The sequence below is a fragment of the Acipenser ruthenus genome, chromosome 11 (assembly GCF_902713425.1).
Source record: "Acipenser ruthenus chromosome 11, fAciRut3.2 maternal haplotype, whole genome shotgun sequence".
Taxonomy (NCBI): domain Eukaryota; kingdom Metazoa; phylum Chordata; class Actinopteri; order Acipenseriformes; family Acipenseridae; genus Acipenser; species Acipenser ruthenus.
Window position 1 is genome coordinate 30,699,318 of NC_081199.1, and position 16,128 is coordinate 30,715,445.

Genomic DNA, 16,128 nt, shown 5'->3' on the forward strand with positions numbered 1-16,128 from the left:
CTTACCTTTTCTTTCGAGCATCCTTATATACTGTAATAAAGCGTGTGTAAACCTTGTGTATAATTCTGCGCAACGTGACAACTTGCAAATTAACCATTTAGCTCAAGTTTTATGTGCATATAATTAGCTTCGTGAATAGAGCGACTGCTGCTTCATTTTTGCACTCTGTGTGGCTTCCCCCTGCCACGCGGTAATTCTGGTCATTTACCGTTGTTTAGTGCTTGAGTCCCAGTGAGCACAAAGCACAACACCAAGTTAGGAAACACAGAAACATGTTCATAAAATGTTTGGTCAAACCTGTATTATAGCATTCCTGTTTTTAGACGTCTTTCATCTTTTTAGCTGGTGTGTTTTTAAACAGTGTTTGCAATAACAATTTTACTTTTTTTATTAAAAATACTTAGTTGGACTTTACTGGTTCTTTAAATGTGAATGCAGTATGCAACGATGTTCAGCTGTGTGAGGACTGCCGTAGGACTGCTGGAACATTTTCATAAAACACAACATGTGACAATGTTTTCGCTGTGGCATACTTTTATTTTATTGTATGTTGTGGAACGTTTTTAAATAAAAAGGTTGCTTAAAATGACAGCTAAATTGAATGTCTCCTCTGTGTTGATTTGTTGTGATAATGGTAACACACTGCCCACTTAATTCAGTTATTAAGAGACATTATAGCTGCTGTATAAATTGGGCTTCTTGGGACACTGGGAACTGCAGTAAAAGTACATCTACCGGTATTTAGATTTATCGTAGAATCAAAAGGAAATTGGAATGTCCTTGACTGCATGGTTTAATTCTGTTCTTTCTTTGCATTCGTACTAATTTATACAGTATTGCATGCAGATATGATTGTCTTGTTTATTACATATTCAGACCTAATACATTTATTTTAATTTGGTAATAATAAAAAAGGGATATTGCACTTTCACATTAGATTGTAGTCTTACCAATATTGCACATTATGCATTTTCTTCTAGCGCTAGATGTCCATTTTAATACTACACAAGGTCAAAGTAATTGTAAAATGTGCAATACTGTATATCACTGGTCCAAAACTGTTCTAACCTCTGTAGTATCACCACAAAGCTAAACAAACAAGTGCATGTATCTATTGATATTATATTTGTAGCTCCTGTGTGTCAGGCTAACATACACACAAAAAAACAAGTCCAGATTCTGTTATACATTTTTATTAGAACAAGCACTAGATAGCAGCAGTGTACAGAGAGGTCATGGGAAGATATGTATATGTAGTAATTATACAATTGCACTTCTTCAGAGATATCCATTGGAAAATTGACTTAAATATTTATCTTAAGACTGTCCAACACAGCACTGTGTGACACTCTATAACATTTAAATAATAATAGAAAAAATCAACCTTTTCATAAGGCATTTGCAACATTCATTGGCAGGCTTGTCATGTGCACATGCATTTATAATTTTCACAACAGGGGAATAACCTTGTGTCGGAAACAAAAAATAAATTCTCTCTGCTACCGTAACAGAACTAACCTTAACCTGTAGTTGATATCTTTGCATTTAAACATATTTGCCGTCATTGTATTGCAAAAGACTTTAAGCAAAAGTACATAACTAGTGTAAATAATAGATATTGTAATGGATTACACAGTACCTAAGAGGCCATTTGTTAGGTTTAATTGCTTGGAGTGATTGCGCTTGATGTATACATTTTGGTCCCACAAAAAAGCATGGGACAGTTTTTCTTTTTTAAGAAAACGAAGCACAAATAAACACCAGTATCTGGAGGAATACTTTTTATTTAAACTGACTGTGTTTTTATTTATACTGTTTTGTTCCAAACGTATTTTCAGTACAACCAAATGAATAAGCATGCACCTGATGTGTTAGGCTCCTATACCAAGCTGTATGAGAATGAACACAGCTGCAGAAAGAACTGCATTTTCAGAAAAGCTGATTCCTCTGATAAATCATCCCTAACTATTAAGCATTCGATAGCAATACTAACAGAAAAGATTTCTAGTTGAAATGTTTGTCATTGATCTTATAAATCATGAAATTAAACCCGCAGTGTATTTCCAAAAACATACAGAAGAAAAATTTGGCCTGTTTAACTGGAATATAGTCCTCAATTACAACAGGCTTTTAATAAGCTGTATTTGGGAACAGGAGACTGTTACTCAGTTTAAATATTATTTTTTCTAGTACTCAGCAGAACAGCATTGTACAGTATTTATTTCTGGGTTGGACCACACTAAAGGTGCTCATACTGGTGCTTTGACATGGAGAATTCTCTAAATTCTCTAAATACTGGTACCAGTAATTATCGCTTTAAGGCACATCAAGTGGAATTGTTACAAAGAAACTTACAATATGACATGGTAGATAAATAAGTACATGTTAAAGAAAAGGGCTTGTAACCAGAAGGTCCCCGGTTCAAATCCCGGCTCAACCACTGACTCATTGTGTGACCCTGAGCAAGTCACTTAACCTCCTTGTGCTCCGTCTTTCAGGTGAGACGTAATTGTAAGTGACTCTGCAGCTGATTCATAGTTCACACACCCAAGTCTCTGTAAGTCGCCTTGGATAAAGGCGTCTGCTAAATAAACAAATAATAATAATATAGTTTACACTTTAATGTAAAAATGTATATTGGAAGTTTTGTAAAATAAATATGGTAATGATAAGATCGTTCCAGATTATAAAAGGGATACCTGTCACCACATGTGGTGCTTGGACAGTATAGTGTTTAAGACTAAAAAGTATAATACATACAGATGAAGTGTAACAATTTTTTCCCCTTGGGGTCCTTGAACTGCAGCAAACAACCACTTTTAAAATGACTGCCAATTAAACCAATTATTGCATATTCCATGTGAAATAGGTTTGAAAGAACAAAGATCATCTAAGCTTGAGTTATACATTCCAGATACTGTATCACAGCGATCATTCACTTAACCAGATACTGTATCACAGCGACCATTCACTTAATGAAAGAATGCCCAATATGCATGTTACAGCTGAAATTAAATACAGTCGTTAAAAAGCTTTTCTTAAATAACCTACTCTTTAAAAAAGGTATAGAAAAAAAGATTTATGTGTTCGCTGTCATAAATATATGATTCCCCACAGCCATATTCTCTCTAGGGATGAGAGACTTTATAAGCATTCACTAGAAATTGAAATGCAGCTAAAAGTAACAGGACAAAAGGATCAAAGAAAAATGTCATCAGCCCATAATTCCCTTGTGCCTACTTGCACTTTGACCTTGTGAGATCTCGGAAGGTAAGCAGAGCTGGTCATGGTCTACCGATAAATGAGAGACTTTAATTGTGTAGTGTTGGTGGCTCAGTAAGAGTTACATTTGCAGTCAGCACAGGTGACTTCACTTGTGCAATTCAGCTGCAAACGCTGAACCAGAGAACTGCCACATATACCATAGACACAAGGCAGAACTAGAAATTCCAGAAGCACATAACACAAGGTGATTATATTTACATGTTACTGTATGTTTAAGTTTTTTTTTCTTTTTTCGTTTAGGTAACACATAATTCCGGCCAGCCGGTGAATTTATTTATTTATTTATTTATTTGCTTGGGGTTCAAGCAAACATGGATGCAAGTACTGGTTATGACTTTCTATTCTAGTTTTAAAAATATATCATTATGTTCTGAACTCAAAACATTGTTAGGTGCTTGGTAGGTAACAGGCTTAGTTCCTGCCTTTATTGATCGCATGTTCAGATCCAGCATAGGATTACCTGGTCTTGATGATATGAAACAAGCAAGCATTGACAAACCGCTACCCTGTATGAGTATCTGAAAATAAAACTTGCTTGTCGCTAATTTATTACAACCGATATATACTATGCTTATTCTTGAATTTGATTAAAAAGGTATTTACAAGAATTTGGCTATAACATATCTTGCTGAATATAAACTACAAAGTTTATATCAACCCACGATCATTAGTAACATCAAGATTACTCAACAAACGTGTTCGTTTTTACTTCTACTTTTGCTTAAAATGTTGGATTACATTTTTTTCATAAATATAAAATATATTTTAGTCCTACTGATGCTGCTTTTTAGAAGAACCATTGCACATGTTAATTCAATATAACTTAGGTTGATGACTGCCACCCTCGAAACATGCTGTGCATACTTTTAAAATACAGGTAACTGATATTCACATATTCTACATCCTACTAAATCATAGAGCTTTAGTAAAGCTTAAATCATATGCGTTTAACATGTCTGCAAAATGCATTCATTGTGTTTTAAGGCAAAGACTGTAACTTCTAGTCCCGTCCTCACCCAGACAACTTTCTGCATGTCAGTTCAGGGAATATCTGTGACAACAGCAATAGCTGTTTGGTAAACATTGCCCCTGATGCAAGGGAGTTGTGATGTTGTTCTGTTAAGACCTTTCTTGAAGCAGAATGGTAGGGTTTTGAAGAATATCCTTATTCCCACAACCAAAAAAAAAAAAAAAAGGATACTGAACTGAAAATATGAAACTGCAATAATTGTGCATAGGTAAAAGCTTCTTTGTGAGAAACAAAGCGTTGAACACAAACCACCCAGATGTTACCAAAGCTGAGGGTTTTCCAATGTACTGAAACCAGGGACTTTCCGTAGTTCCCAGTAGGTGTTGTTGGTTACCCACTTTTCTCTCTGATTGGCATCAATCACTTTCCTGCAATTAAAACACTGACAGGTAATCAGGGATACAATCAACTGTAATAGGTACTGCTGTTATTATATACAGTCAAGTATGATTTCCAATCATTATATGATCTACTTTGTTGAATTTGCAATATCTCTGTAATATTGTACTTGAGACTGTACCCCTAAAAAGTAAGTAGTCTTGATCAGCTATGGTCACATGAGTGCTTGTCAGTGTGAACAATCAGATTGCATCTTGACAGCTGAGTTTCCACATTTATTTGCCCTCTGTACAAGCAGGCAGTCAGCCATGGAGTGCTCATTTTAAACTTGAGCTTCAATCACAGACACAGTTTGATACGCTTCATGACCTCTCAATAAGAAGTTGTTTATGCTAATGTGCACCATGCGTGAGGTATGTGCTCCTTCACTTACTTGAAAAAACGTGGTTGATACTCGATATTGTTTTCCTCTATGCATCTTCTCCTTGATCTCTGCAGATCCTCTATCCTTTGCTTTTCATTGGTTGCAGCTTCTACATTCCCTTCTTCAAGAAATCTGGACAGAATTAGACACACCACAATGTGCAAAACAGAAGCAAAATCATCATTATTAAAAGAAAGAGTTTCCTAAATGAGCCTGTATAAAACACATTTCACTAAATATGATTGAATTAATTAGGTGTTAAAAACAATGCTTATTTAAAAACAAAATATGGTCACACATGAAAGTAGCCAGTAGGGGGAGGTATTGCACATGTATGTGATGTTGCTTCAGAGGATCCCTGTAAATTCTTTAAACGCTAATATCTGAAAACAGGAGAAACAACTGACTAATACATACAGCAAGGTACCATTACATCTTGGTGCATTTCTTAAAAAAAACAAAAAAGCAGAGCTGCTGACAAATAGTGAAATACAGAATACATATTACAGTTTGTATTGGGTCACAAATGCAAACCTATCAACAAAAGATGAGCAGTTTCTGAAACAAAAAAAAAACAAAAAAACATGGTTCTTGCCTCTGATCCGGTCTAAAACGAGCGTCGGTTGGAGGAATAAGATCTTTAATCGTCGGGCACAGCTCATTAAGTTCTATAGCAAATCTTGTGAAGCCGTAATACATCTCGTAATCCGTTGGCATGGAGCCTGCGAAACAACATGAAACCCATTTACTGTACTGATGGGGCATTCACAAAGCTTTCTCAACTCAGTAAACAGTGCTGTTAAAATACTTTGGAGTAAAGTACTGTATATAGATTCCATGGTTTGAAAATGAATGTACTGAAAATCTTTATCTGTTGTGAATAATAAAGAAAAGCAGCAGTAACCTGTAATTTGTTGCTTCCAGCTGTTTAATATATTGTGTTCAGTTTAAGTAGGTGCACCAGACACTAGAACTTTTTAATATATGTTCATAAAGTGCCATGCACCATTTCCAATGTCACTATTGTATGTGTAGGTTACTCTTTACCATAAGGCCTGTATTCTAAGCTTGTAGCCTGCACTCCACATGACACTTCATTAGCAGTATTAATACTGAAAGCACATAGAATCCACACACGGGAGTTTATTGTCTCAGTTTTGCCCACCGGGACTATACAAAGGTTTTGGATCCAGTAACTACACTGCCTTTTACATCATGCTGGTGTGACACCTTCATAAATATTGTGCAGCAAACATGAGGATATTGCCCGATATCTAGCTCAGATTTGTACATTATAAAACTGATTCGTTTGGAGGGAAGTGGATTCATATTCCCCAAATTTCCCAGAACAATTGGACTGTTTATATTGTTCAGTTTACAAAGAATATGTGAAACATTCATGATTTTAAGAAATGGACAATCTACAGGTACTTAAATGAAAACAAAAAACAATATGGTGCCCAAAATCGTGTACCTTCATTATTAGATGTCAATATTGCTATTTAAAGATTAAGTTAACGCTGATGAACTCTTACCTGGCCTCCATATACATTTTGCAGAAGGTGCAACGCCACAGTATAGCCCTTCATGCCACTTCCCAAACAGCCGATGCACCACCTTCCCTTCCTGGTCCATCACAAAACCTTGGACTTCATTCACGCTTGAACTCCAGTAGTTTCCCTAAACATTTCATTGGCACAATGAGGAGTGCAGCTTACAATGACTGTAGATAATACCCCTTGTGTATGCATGTCAGTAAAAAGATCTAGAAAACCTAATTATCTTTTCACAATCCTAGTATTACGCTGTAAAAAAAAAAACCTCAGCAACATTATTATTGAAACACAACCTGGAATAATATATTATATATATATTACTACTGCTGAAATCCCTAGGCACAATTAAAAAAGCTAAACTGTCTGTTGCGATTTGACCTCATTGTTATGTTTCACCTTTGTTTTAATATTGCTTGAAAGTAGTATTTATTGTATACAGCAAATACCTTAATTGTATCTTTCATAGGAGGCTTTCCAACATGTTTCTTATGCACTTCTTACCTTAACGAAAGTGAGTTTACAAATACACAGGCTGCTTTTCGTATTTCTTATTGTTATTTCTCCATAATGTTCTATCCATCTTCTACCGCTGAGGATGTTGTGTATGCAGGTAGTGACTTTGTTCCATTCATAGTGATCGCCATACCTGTACAAAAGTATTGAAGTAAAAAAAAATACAGCCATTTTTCACTACAGCTGATGCTTTCTGTGATTATCTAGATTTTAGAACCTACACCCTTTTATAAAATAAAGAAATACACGCAGCAATAGAGCCCAAGATTTAATGACATACACATATCATAGCACATTTTATGTACTGCATGTAACTAAGACGAAGTGTCTCAGAGTACCTCACATCTGGGTAAATAACAAATCTGTTATTTTATGGATTGTTTATCGAATCAGTGGTTGAAATCTCTAGAGAAATTAAACTGTAGTATCTGAAGCCTGATTCAGGCAGCCTGCTAAGAAAAATAAAGCACTAGGTAAGATCTTATTAGCCTGACTGCAGTGACATACATATTCATTATGGGATCTTACTTAGAGCTCTGCACTGAAATAGCCCTTGGCCCTTGCCAAGCTGCCAGATGAAAAGGGTGGCATAATAGCAACTGTTGTTCTTTAACTTTGCGGCCCTATGTCGGACCTGGTCTGACATTGCAATTTTCCCTTTCCGGTCAAATGTCGGACCCTTTCCGACATCATCAAAAAGACGTAAAAAACTGATCTCTAGTCGTTTTTTCTCCGGAAAAAGCCGAGAAAACCATTCAATGGCCGAGTGATACCGATAGGAACCAAGAGAAGCCGAAGAAAAAAGGGGGCGTATCTCATGAAATCAGATAGCCCCGACATAAACAAACAAACAAGATAGCTGCTTCTGCATCCAGCGATCAAAGAATATCACAGACATGTGCAGTTTTTTTTAGATGTTATAGTAATAAAATGATGATTTGGATCGCATTATTGAGGAGTTTGGTGATAAAACGAGTGATCAGGAGATGATTTATCGGTATGCACTACTATGTAGAGGTATGTGAAAGACACAGCGAAAAAGGGGTGGGGTGGGGCTGGAGATGCAGTACTCAGTGTCTTGTTGATATGCAGTGCCTTTGAAACATGTTTTACTGTGAAAAAAAAATACTTTTAAACAGCGCGTCTAAAATAAACTGCGCTTGTGAAAATAAATTGGACCTGATGCGCTGAATAAATGGACCGCTAAGGGTTAAAAGATTCTTAATAACTATATATATATATATAAAATCAAACAGCTCAGTTTATACTACTTGTTGAAAGAAATTGGTAATTTATTGAAGTCTTATTTTCAGGAAGGACATGTTAGAGGTTAACATTGCATTGGGTACTGCAAACAGTTACAGATAGAAAAGAACATCATGTATACAAGGTCTGTTTTATCTAAGATTTAGTCACTATATTCTGCTGCAATGCTTCTACAGTATTTATTACAAAGCTGTGTCAAGAAGCAATATTTTTCCTAGTAATAATATAAAAAAATAATAACTTACTTTGGAAGTGCGACATTCACGATTCCTATGGGGAGTATTTCCATGGATTTCCCCCAGAACTTATTTTTCCATCTGATATCTAAAAGAAGCAATGTGCTTAAGAATCCCAGAGACATTCTGAATTCCATGCAGGAATGCTGTGGCCTTTACTATACATGCTTTTAATCCCCTTTTATATTAAGTGTCATATTAAGTTTCATTAAGTATCAAGTTTTTCAAGTGGGAAATGTCGTCTATGTATTCAGTCCTACTTCCCAGGTATTCGCTTAATAACACACACTACTGTGCTAATACAGTTAAGATTGATTTGCAGTCAAATGCCTTTACCGGAGTAACCAATGTCCTTTGCCATTTGATCTAATAAGTAGGAGCAGTTAACCAGCTACAGAAGCCCTGTTAAAGCACACATACTACTTTATTGAGTAGTAATGTTTCACTGAGCCATGATTTAATTATTCTGTACCTTTTTAAAGACACCTGAAGTGCTCAATAAAATGTGGAAAATAGATGAAGTCAGGATCTGCACATTATGGTATAGTAACCTTAGGCCAGGGTGTCATCAGTTAACAGCTGTATAAATCTCTTGAGAAACAAAAGCAAGCCATTTGTCACAAATTGTTGGCAAATATTTTTTTGAGATGTTCATTTTACAATGCCAAATATATAACGTATACATAGAACCATGGCTCATACCAAAGTTCCACTGTGTGCAATTTTGAGAATGACTAAAATTCTTACCTTGCCAAAAAGTAAATTTCTTGGATTCACAGTGGCATGCTGAGATGGGTGGGTGGTGGCTAACCTACAAAATGTACAGCAGGAATGTGCTTAAAGAACTGAAGAATTGTATATTATAATACGTACAGTAAACTAATTAATATAAATCTTTAATTTCCATTCCGTTACACTATATGAGCAAAATACTCATATTGCAGCAGTGTAAACTAAAACACTGCAGACCTTGGTGAGTTAGTCAAGCTTCCAGAGTATTCACTGTACTTCTGTTGCAAAAGGCAATGTGACCTAAACAAATGCTCAAACTAATCACAGCTGCTGCTTTTCAGACAACTTCATTTTAGGCACTTAGATTATTGTAGCTGACAATGCAAAAGAAAGAATGAACAAACAAGATCTCGGTCTAAAGCTATCTAATGAGCTAGTCTTCGATAATACAACTTAAGATAAGTGAGCTAGCTCTTAGCTTCAATCGCCCTGCATGACAGCAACTAACAGTATTGTTCATGAGAAACACAAGCGGAGCAAAGCACTGAGCTGCTGAACTTCCCCAGCTTGAAAAAGGAGAATGGTGGGAGCATTATAGAAAGCTGAAGTGGTTTCAATGTGAAATAAAACATGATGTGATAAAGAGTTGAACTTGCAATGCAGGACTCTGGTAGTGCATTTGTAAGGGTGTTTCAAAGGATGTAGAATAGAGGTAAACATATTGTAATATACATAAAGTTATTTATGTATAGTGAGGATCGTTACCAAAAAAATAATATAGGAAGACTTTCCTTGAAATATGAAAATAAATTATTAATGTGGCAAAACCCAGGATAATTTGTACTTTAATGATGTCACATGTCTTTCCTAATAATTACAATTTCTTATACCAGTTAGTACATACCTGCTCTGCAAAAAAGCACAAACCCTTATCTTCCCTTATACATTCATAGGTCTCTCCAAGAACAGGGTTAAAAGGTTTACTGCCTGCTCTGTAGTATGTCGAAGAATATCCGGAAACTGCGAAAGCAGCAATAAGGATCTGAAAAATAAGGAGAAACAGAATCTGTAATGTTCTGTGGTTTATTACAGTAAACATGGTAATTTACATTAAAGTGTATTTATTTTGTATTTCGCAAAGTGAATTAATTCACACTAAGGCAACGTTGAATGTAAAATGTACTATACATTACTATGAAACTAGTTTTTAGTATCTCTTTTAGTAAAATCCACAGAGAAAATGATCAACTGTAATGTAGGTTAGGTGTGTGTGTCTAGATAAATAAATAGTAGTGACAAAAGAAAGTATGCCGATAGTGCAAATATTTTGCTGCATTAGGTGAACTGTATAAAAAACGATACCCAGGCCTTAAGAAAACAAACATTAAAACATCAACCCTAAAACTTAAGGTCTACCCTTGATTCGTTTCATGATTTCAAGGGGGAGGCTGTTCTAGGGAATTGAAACCAAACATACACTTGTTGTTCCACACTCTGGATTTAACAACGCACGTTTAGTAAAGAGCTGATGGTTTGGAATACTGAGGAACTACAAGTCAGCGCAATTTGATTGAGTGTTTTCTGTGCTTCCAAGAAACCAACGTATGGCGGCAGGTCGCTTACCATGCGCTCATACGGATCCTCCGTCTCAGCAGCCTTGTCCAGCAGCTCTGTGTATTCCAGCTCCTCACAGAGATGCTGGAGGGTGTTGAGAGGCTCATTTAGCTCCACTGGCATGGACACCTTGGACAGGTCCTTGCCAATGTTGTTCCTCAGGATGTTCCACAGGTTTATGTTGCTGGTATCTGGAGAGGGGGCAGGGAGGCACGTGCGCCGGCCATTGCGGAATCCACCCCCGGCTAGGCCACCGTTTGGTACTGCAAACAAAGCACAAGCAGAAACACACAACTTGCTTTAAAAACATATATATATATTTTTGTGGTTGAAAAAAACAGATACTCAATAAATGTTTCTGTTACAGTAGTACCAAGTTCCAAAAATCTGTAAGGCTATGTAACACATACTTGGCCTGTTATCTGCAACGCTGGCATTGTCCTCTGAAAAGTTGTCACTGACATCACTGACATATGATTCATCATCTGATCCCTAAAGAGAGAAATAAAGAGCTGTATTACTAATGAACCCCAGAAATGTAGCCTTTATCTTTGATAACAAATTAAATAATCCCTGTAGTGCACTTTACATTAAGTTATAGCTAAAATTGTATTTCCTAGCCACTAGATTCAAACGTTAAAGTGACAGAAACATCTACATCTAAATAAAATGAACTTAGTTTGCAACATCAATGTCTATTTTTATGGCCTAAACAGACCTTAATACCATTACCCTAAAATTTATAAACCTGATATTTTTGAATTGTCGCAACCCTCATTTTACTCTTTTTATTGTAGGTTTTAATTATGTTAATAAGTGGATGTATAAATCACCACTGGGTTATTATAGAGTGTAATGCGGTATTTAGATTTAGCTTTAGACATTGTTTAGACCATTAAAATAGACCCCATAGAGTTCCAAGAGACTGTTGCTGTCTTGCTATACTGCATAACATTTAACTGGTTGATTCAACCAAGCCTGAGGAACAAGTGATGGGTGTGTAATATTTCCAAGCATAGATAGATAAAGAAATGCAAACTACATGACTTTTCTGTACATGACTAAGAAAACAATTATGGACAACCTTTTGAGATACTGTTGACCTCCAGCAGAGTACACTGAAATTGCTGCCACCGACTTAACCCTTATACAAATGGAAAAGAGATTTATAAACAGTTATTCTTTAAATTCTATTTTGCGTTATCTTGGTTCACCACATAATTCTAATTAACGGCAGACTAACTGAAGCACATGTGAGCCATCACTAGTGTTTTATCTGGAATTCCAGTGGTGGTCCGCACCCTCCCTCCCTCCCTCCCTCCCTCACCTCATTCTCTGATGAGCTTGCTGATAACAGCACTTCTTGGGCATCAAAGAATTCCGAAACGGATTCTGACATGGACAGCCTGCTCTCGTTGGAGGCTTGCTGTGTCAGTGGGAGGCTGACATGGATCTGTTCATTGGGCTGGAGACCAAACAGAACAAAACATGCTTGATGAGTTATTTACCACTTACAGCATTGGCAGGAATACAGATTCTAACTTGCTTGCCAATCTGATTCAGAGTATTGCAACCAGACGCCTTTTTAATGTGTAGAAAGAAGTCATTTCTAGGAGGCATTGAGTTTCATCTAAACACAAATCAATATCCTCAGCTGCCTTTTAATTTATATCATCTGTTTCAACTTCATATAGCAGGCTGACATTTCTTGTGGAAAATGCTATTGTACTTCTATCCTGCTGTGTAATGCACCCTAAGGAGTACAGCAACACTTTTAGGAATTATCTATTTTTGTATGTGTGCTACTAATATATTTATTGATAAGGACAACTATCTGTCATCACTCCAGATTCATTAGCCTGGAAATTATTTTAATCATATTAACTACCTTACACAATACAGCAGTACTGCACCATATAGCCGTTATGAGAGTCTGGAATAAAATGTAGCTTCATTGTGAGTAACTTTGGAACCCCTTCAAGGTTTGCTCTGAAAAGTGGCTTGATTTCAGAAAGTCAATGTCACAGATTTCCCTTGGGAAAGACAACTATAAATCACACTAAAGAAAGGAGTTTCAAAGCTCTATAACAAGTTAATTTTCAGTGACTGATTTACGTAAAAACAACTCAGAGAAACCTTATAAAAGGTCAACTACTTGGTTTCTTCCAACTAGAAGTAATTAAAATAAATACAACAAATCCCTGCTGGAAATCTCCAGCATCTGCTGATAAGCAGGGGATACACATGTCTGGGTTTCTGTCTGATTGCCCAGCACAGCAGCTAACAAGAAATTGGACGGTAGCCAATAGTGAACTGTTCGGTAAAAGGACTTCACATACATTTTTTTTGTTAGTTTTAAATCAGTGAAGCCACATAGCCATCTCTGCCCAGCCTAAACCCAATGTTGATGTCCTTTGTAGGAATGGCAAACAGAAATGTCCCTTTGTGTTTTTGTTTATTCATGCTTCTATCTGTATGAGTGTTTAAAAGCAAAAAACAGAGTCAGAGTATGAAAAGGAGTGAAGCTTTCAAGGCAATTACACAAGTAAAACATTGTGTTTTTTATTATTATTATGTGTATTGCGGTGTAGGGATTGTATAGAAATACATGATAACAGACTTGCCTTTTCATAAGGATAATCACTTTCAGATGCCCTCCCGGGTTGCAGGTACACATTTCAGAAAAGCATGAGGTGACTGTTACTGACTCCATCACAACATATCAATCGGCTATCACTGCCTTTAAAAGTCTTCATGTTAGTACAGTATTTAGTTATTCTGCCTTATTTATACGCTTTGCTTTCTTTTTACGAGCCAATATTTTGCGAGACAGATTATGCATGATCAGAATCCTACCTCGTCAGTGCTGGGGATGATATTTACACTGACAACCTGCTCAGACAGAACCGATTCTGAGTGTATTCGGTGAAGACGAGTCATCAGTTCAGCATTCTGTGTCAGAGCCTGAAACAAACAGCAACACAATAAAACAGTTTGAAAAAGTTTTGTTCTGTTTATGTTACAAATGAGCAGTTTATTATTAATCACTGTACTGGTAAACCAGTGTGCATATAAGCCTGTTTTTTGTCCAATCCTGTATTTTATTTTGTCGTTCTAGTAGTTCTTTGTGAGGCTTACAGTATAGAGTTGCAGGATAGATAATAAAATGTGTAAGGCCGAGGGTATTGTTAAGAAGAAATCTATCTGTATGAATGAGACAAAGAAACAGTATTGATTTAACATGAAGGAACAATGCCAATTCACCTAAAAACGCAAATTAAATAACATTTGATTATCTGAAGCCTCACTTGGCAAAAGTTAATGAGTGTGGCTTCGCTGAACTTTTCTTAATTACACAACAGAACTGTTCCCACAATCTTTACAGATTTAGGCCCTTATTACTTGGCTTTAGCCTTAAGCCATTTTCAGAATGTAGATTGCTGGCACATTCAAAGTTGGCCTCCATTAAACTAAAGCCAGGCTACATTATTTTGGTTTGGTCAGAAACATGTTTCTTCTTTTCATAAAATAAAGATTCCTGGAGATCTCTCTCTTAAATGGCCACGGGGTGCTCCCATAGACAAATCTGATCATTTTGTTGTACTCAAATGTAGAGACATAATTTTCTATATTAATAAGATTTATTAGCCAATTAGTAGTCTCAAATGTCAGTGAGAGACTGACATTGAAAAAATATATATATATTTATACATTGTAACAATGGAACTGCAAAACATTTTTTGCACACATTTGGCTTGAGAAACAAGACATATATTTAAAACATTCTTATTTTCTCAAGAACACTTCAATATAAGAAGGAATGCATCATTATTTTGACAGACATTTCTACATTGCCATTTTAGCCATCAGGCCTTTATGAAACATAATGACCAACCAGAATTACAAATGAGCTTTTCTGGCTTCATTAAACCCTATGTGAGGCAACAAGATCAACCACAGAAACGGGCTTGTATAGCTAATGCTAGAACTTTAATATGTAACCTTTTCTTAACCTTAGCATATTTCAGACTAATTGCTAAGCGTTCTTACTTCTGTGACCCATAGGCATGTATCATCGTCTTAAAGCCTATTATCTACATTTGATTTAAAATAATACACTGGCTTAAGACATATGTTTTTGCTGGCTTGTATTATAATGAGGAAGGTTATATTTAATCTGCAGGTTTCTGTACTGCAATGGAAGATTGTAGTTTTTTAAATGGCTCATCTGTATTATCTTGCACCCTGAGATGTGTAATATTCCTAAGCTTTTTGAACAGTGTTCGCACCTTACACTTTAAAGATGGTCCAATTTGAGAACAACTGGTGTAAATGAAACTGAAGGAGGAAGTACCTGTGATAAAGACCTCTTCAGCGTCACAATCTGGGCAGTGTGGCCCGCCTGCTCCTGCTCAGAGATGAGCTGCTTTATCTTCTCCTTTTCTATTGCTACAGTATTGAAGGCAGATTTCAGCAGAGAATGGACTGGAAGAAAAGAAAGTGAAATATATCTATTGTGGGAGAGTAGGTGTTCCTGACCCTAATTGGAGGCTTTAGGACTCTGGGGGTTAGGAAACACCTACTCCATCTTGGTGAAGGTGGCTGCAAGAAGCAGCCATCTTAGGAAAGAAATAAATAATTATTAGTTGATTGAGACACCCACACTTAGCCCTTGCATAAAGGGAAGGGAAACCCTGTGGATAAGGAATAGTGAGGCTAAGGCCTAAGAGCACATGGAGAGAGAAGGGCTGAGAGCAGCAGGTTGTGCTTTCTACCCTGCACCGGGATAGCTGTAGCTTGGGTTCCATTTTGTTCATTTGCGTTAGAGTTTGTGCTGGGTAAGAATTTTGTGAATTAATAAAAATGCACAAGGCTCCCAAATGGCGCATCCGGTAAAGGCACTCCGCTGGAGTGCCCTATAGCTTGGAGATCGCCGGTTCAAATCCAAGCTATGCCACTGCCGACCATGGACGGGAGTTCCCAGGGTGCGGCGCAATATTGGCCAAGTGCTGCCCAGGCAGGATAGGGGTTAGGTCTGCTGGGGAGTCCTTGGCTCACCGCACACCAGCGACCCCTGTGGCTGGCCGGGCACCTGCAGGCCGGCCTGTATGCAATTCAGAACTGTGTGGTGCT

At 36.8% G+C, this 16,128-nt stretch overlaps 1 protein-coding gene across 1 annotated transcript in view; it reads right to left on the reverse strand.

Moving 5' to 3' along the window:
* Positions 1 to 394: 394 nt before the first annotated feature.
* Positions 395 to 16,128, reverse strand: part of LOC117426137 (oxysterol-binding protein-related protein 6-like) — a 60,489-nt gene continuing 44,755 nt past the window's right edge. Inside the window, exons 14-26 of the mRNA XM_059033649.1 lie at positions 15,350 to 15,480; positions 13,852 to 13,959; positions 12,323 to 12,460; positions 11,406 to 11,487; positions 11,005 to 11,258; positions 10,286 to 10,423; positions 9,397 to 9,460; positions 8,659 to 8,737; positions 7,136 to 7,280; positions 6,614 to 6,758; positions 5,674 to 5,800; positions 5,088 to 5,210; positions 395 to 4,683 (exon numbers count right to left, since the gene is read on the reverse strand). Of these exons, the coding sequence (XP_058889632.1) occupies positions 4,575 to 4,683; positions 5,088 to 5,210; positions 5,674 to 5,800; positions 6,614 to 6,758; positions 7,136 to 7,280; positions 8,659 to 8,737; positions 9,397 to 9,460; positions 10,286 to 10,423; positions 11,005 to 11,258; positions 11,406 to 11,487; positions 12,323 to 12,460; positions 13,852 to 13,959; positions 15,350 to 15,480 (1,643 nt within the window). The 3' untranslated portion in view covers positions 395 to 4,574. The remainder of the gene's footprint in view (positions 4,684 to 5,087; positions 5,211 to 5,673; positions 5,801 to 6,613; positions 6,759 to 7,135; positions 7,281 to 8,658; positions 8,738 to 9,396; positions 9,461 to 10,285; positions 10,424 to 11,004; positions 11,259 to 11,405; positions 11,488 to 12,322; positions 12,461 to 13,851; positions 13,960 to 15,349; positions 15,481 to 16,128) is intronic.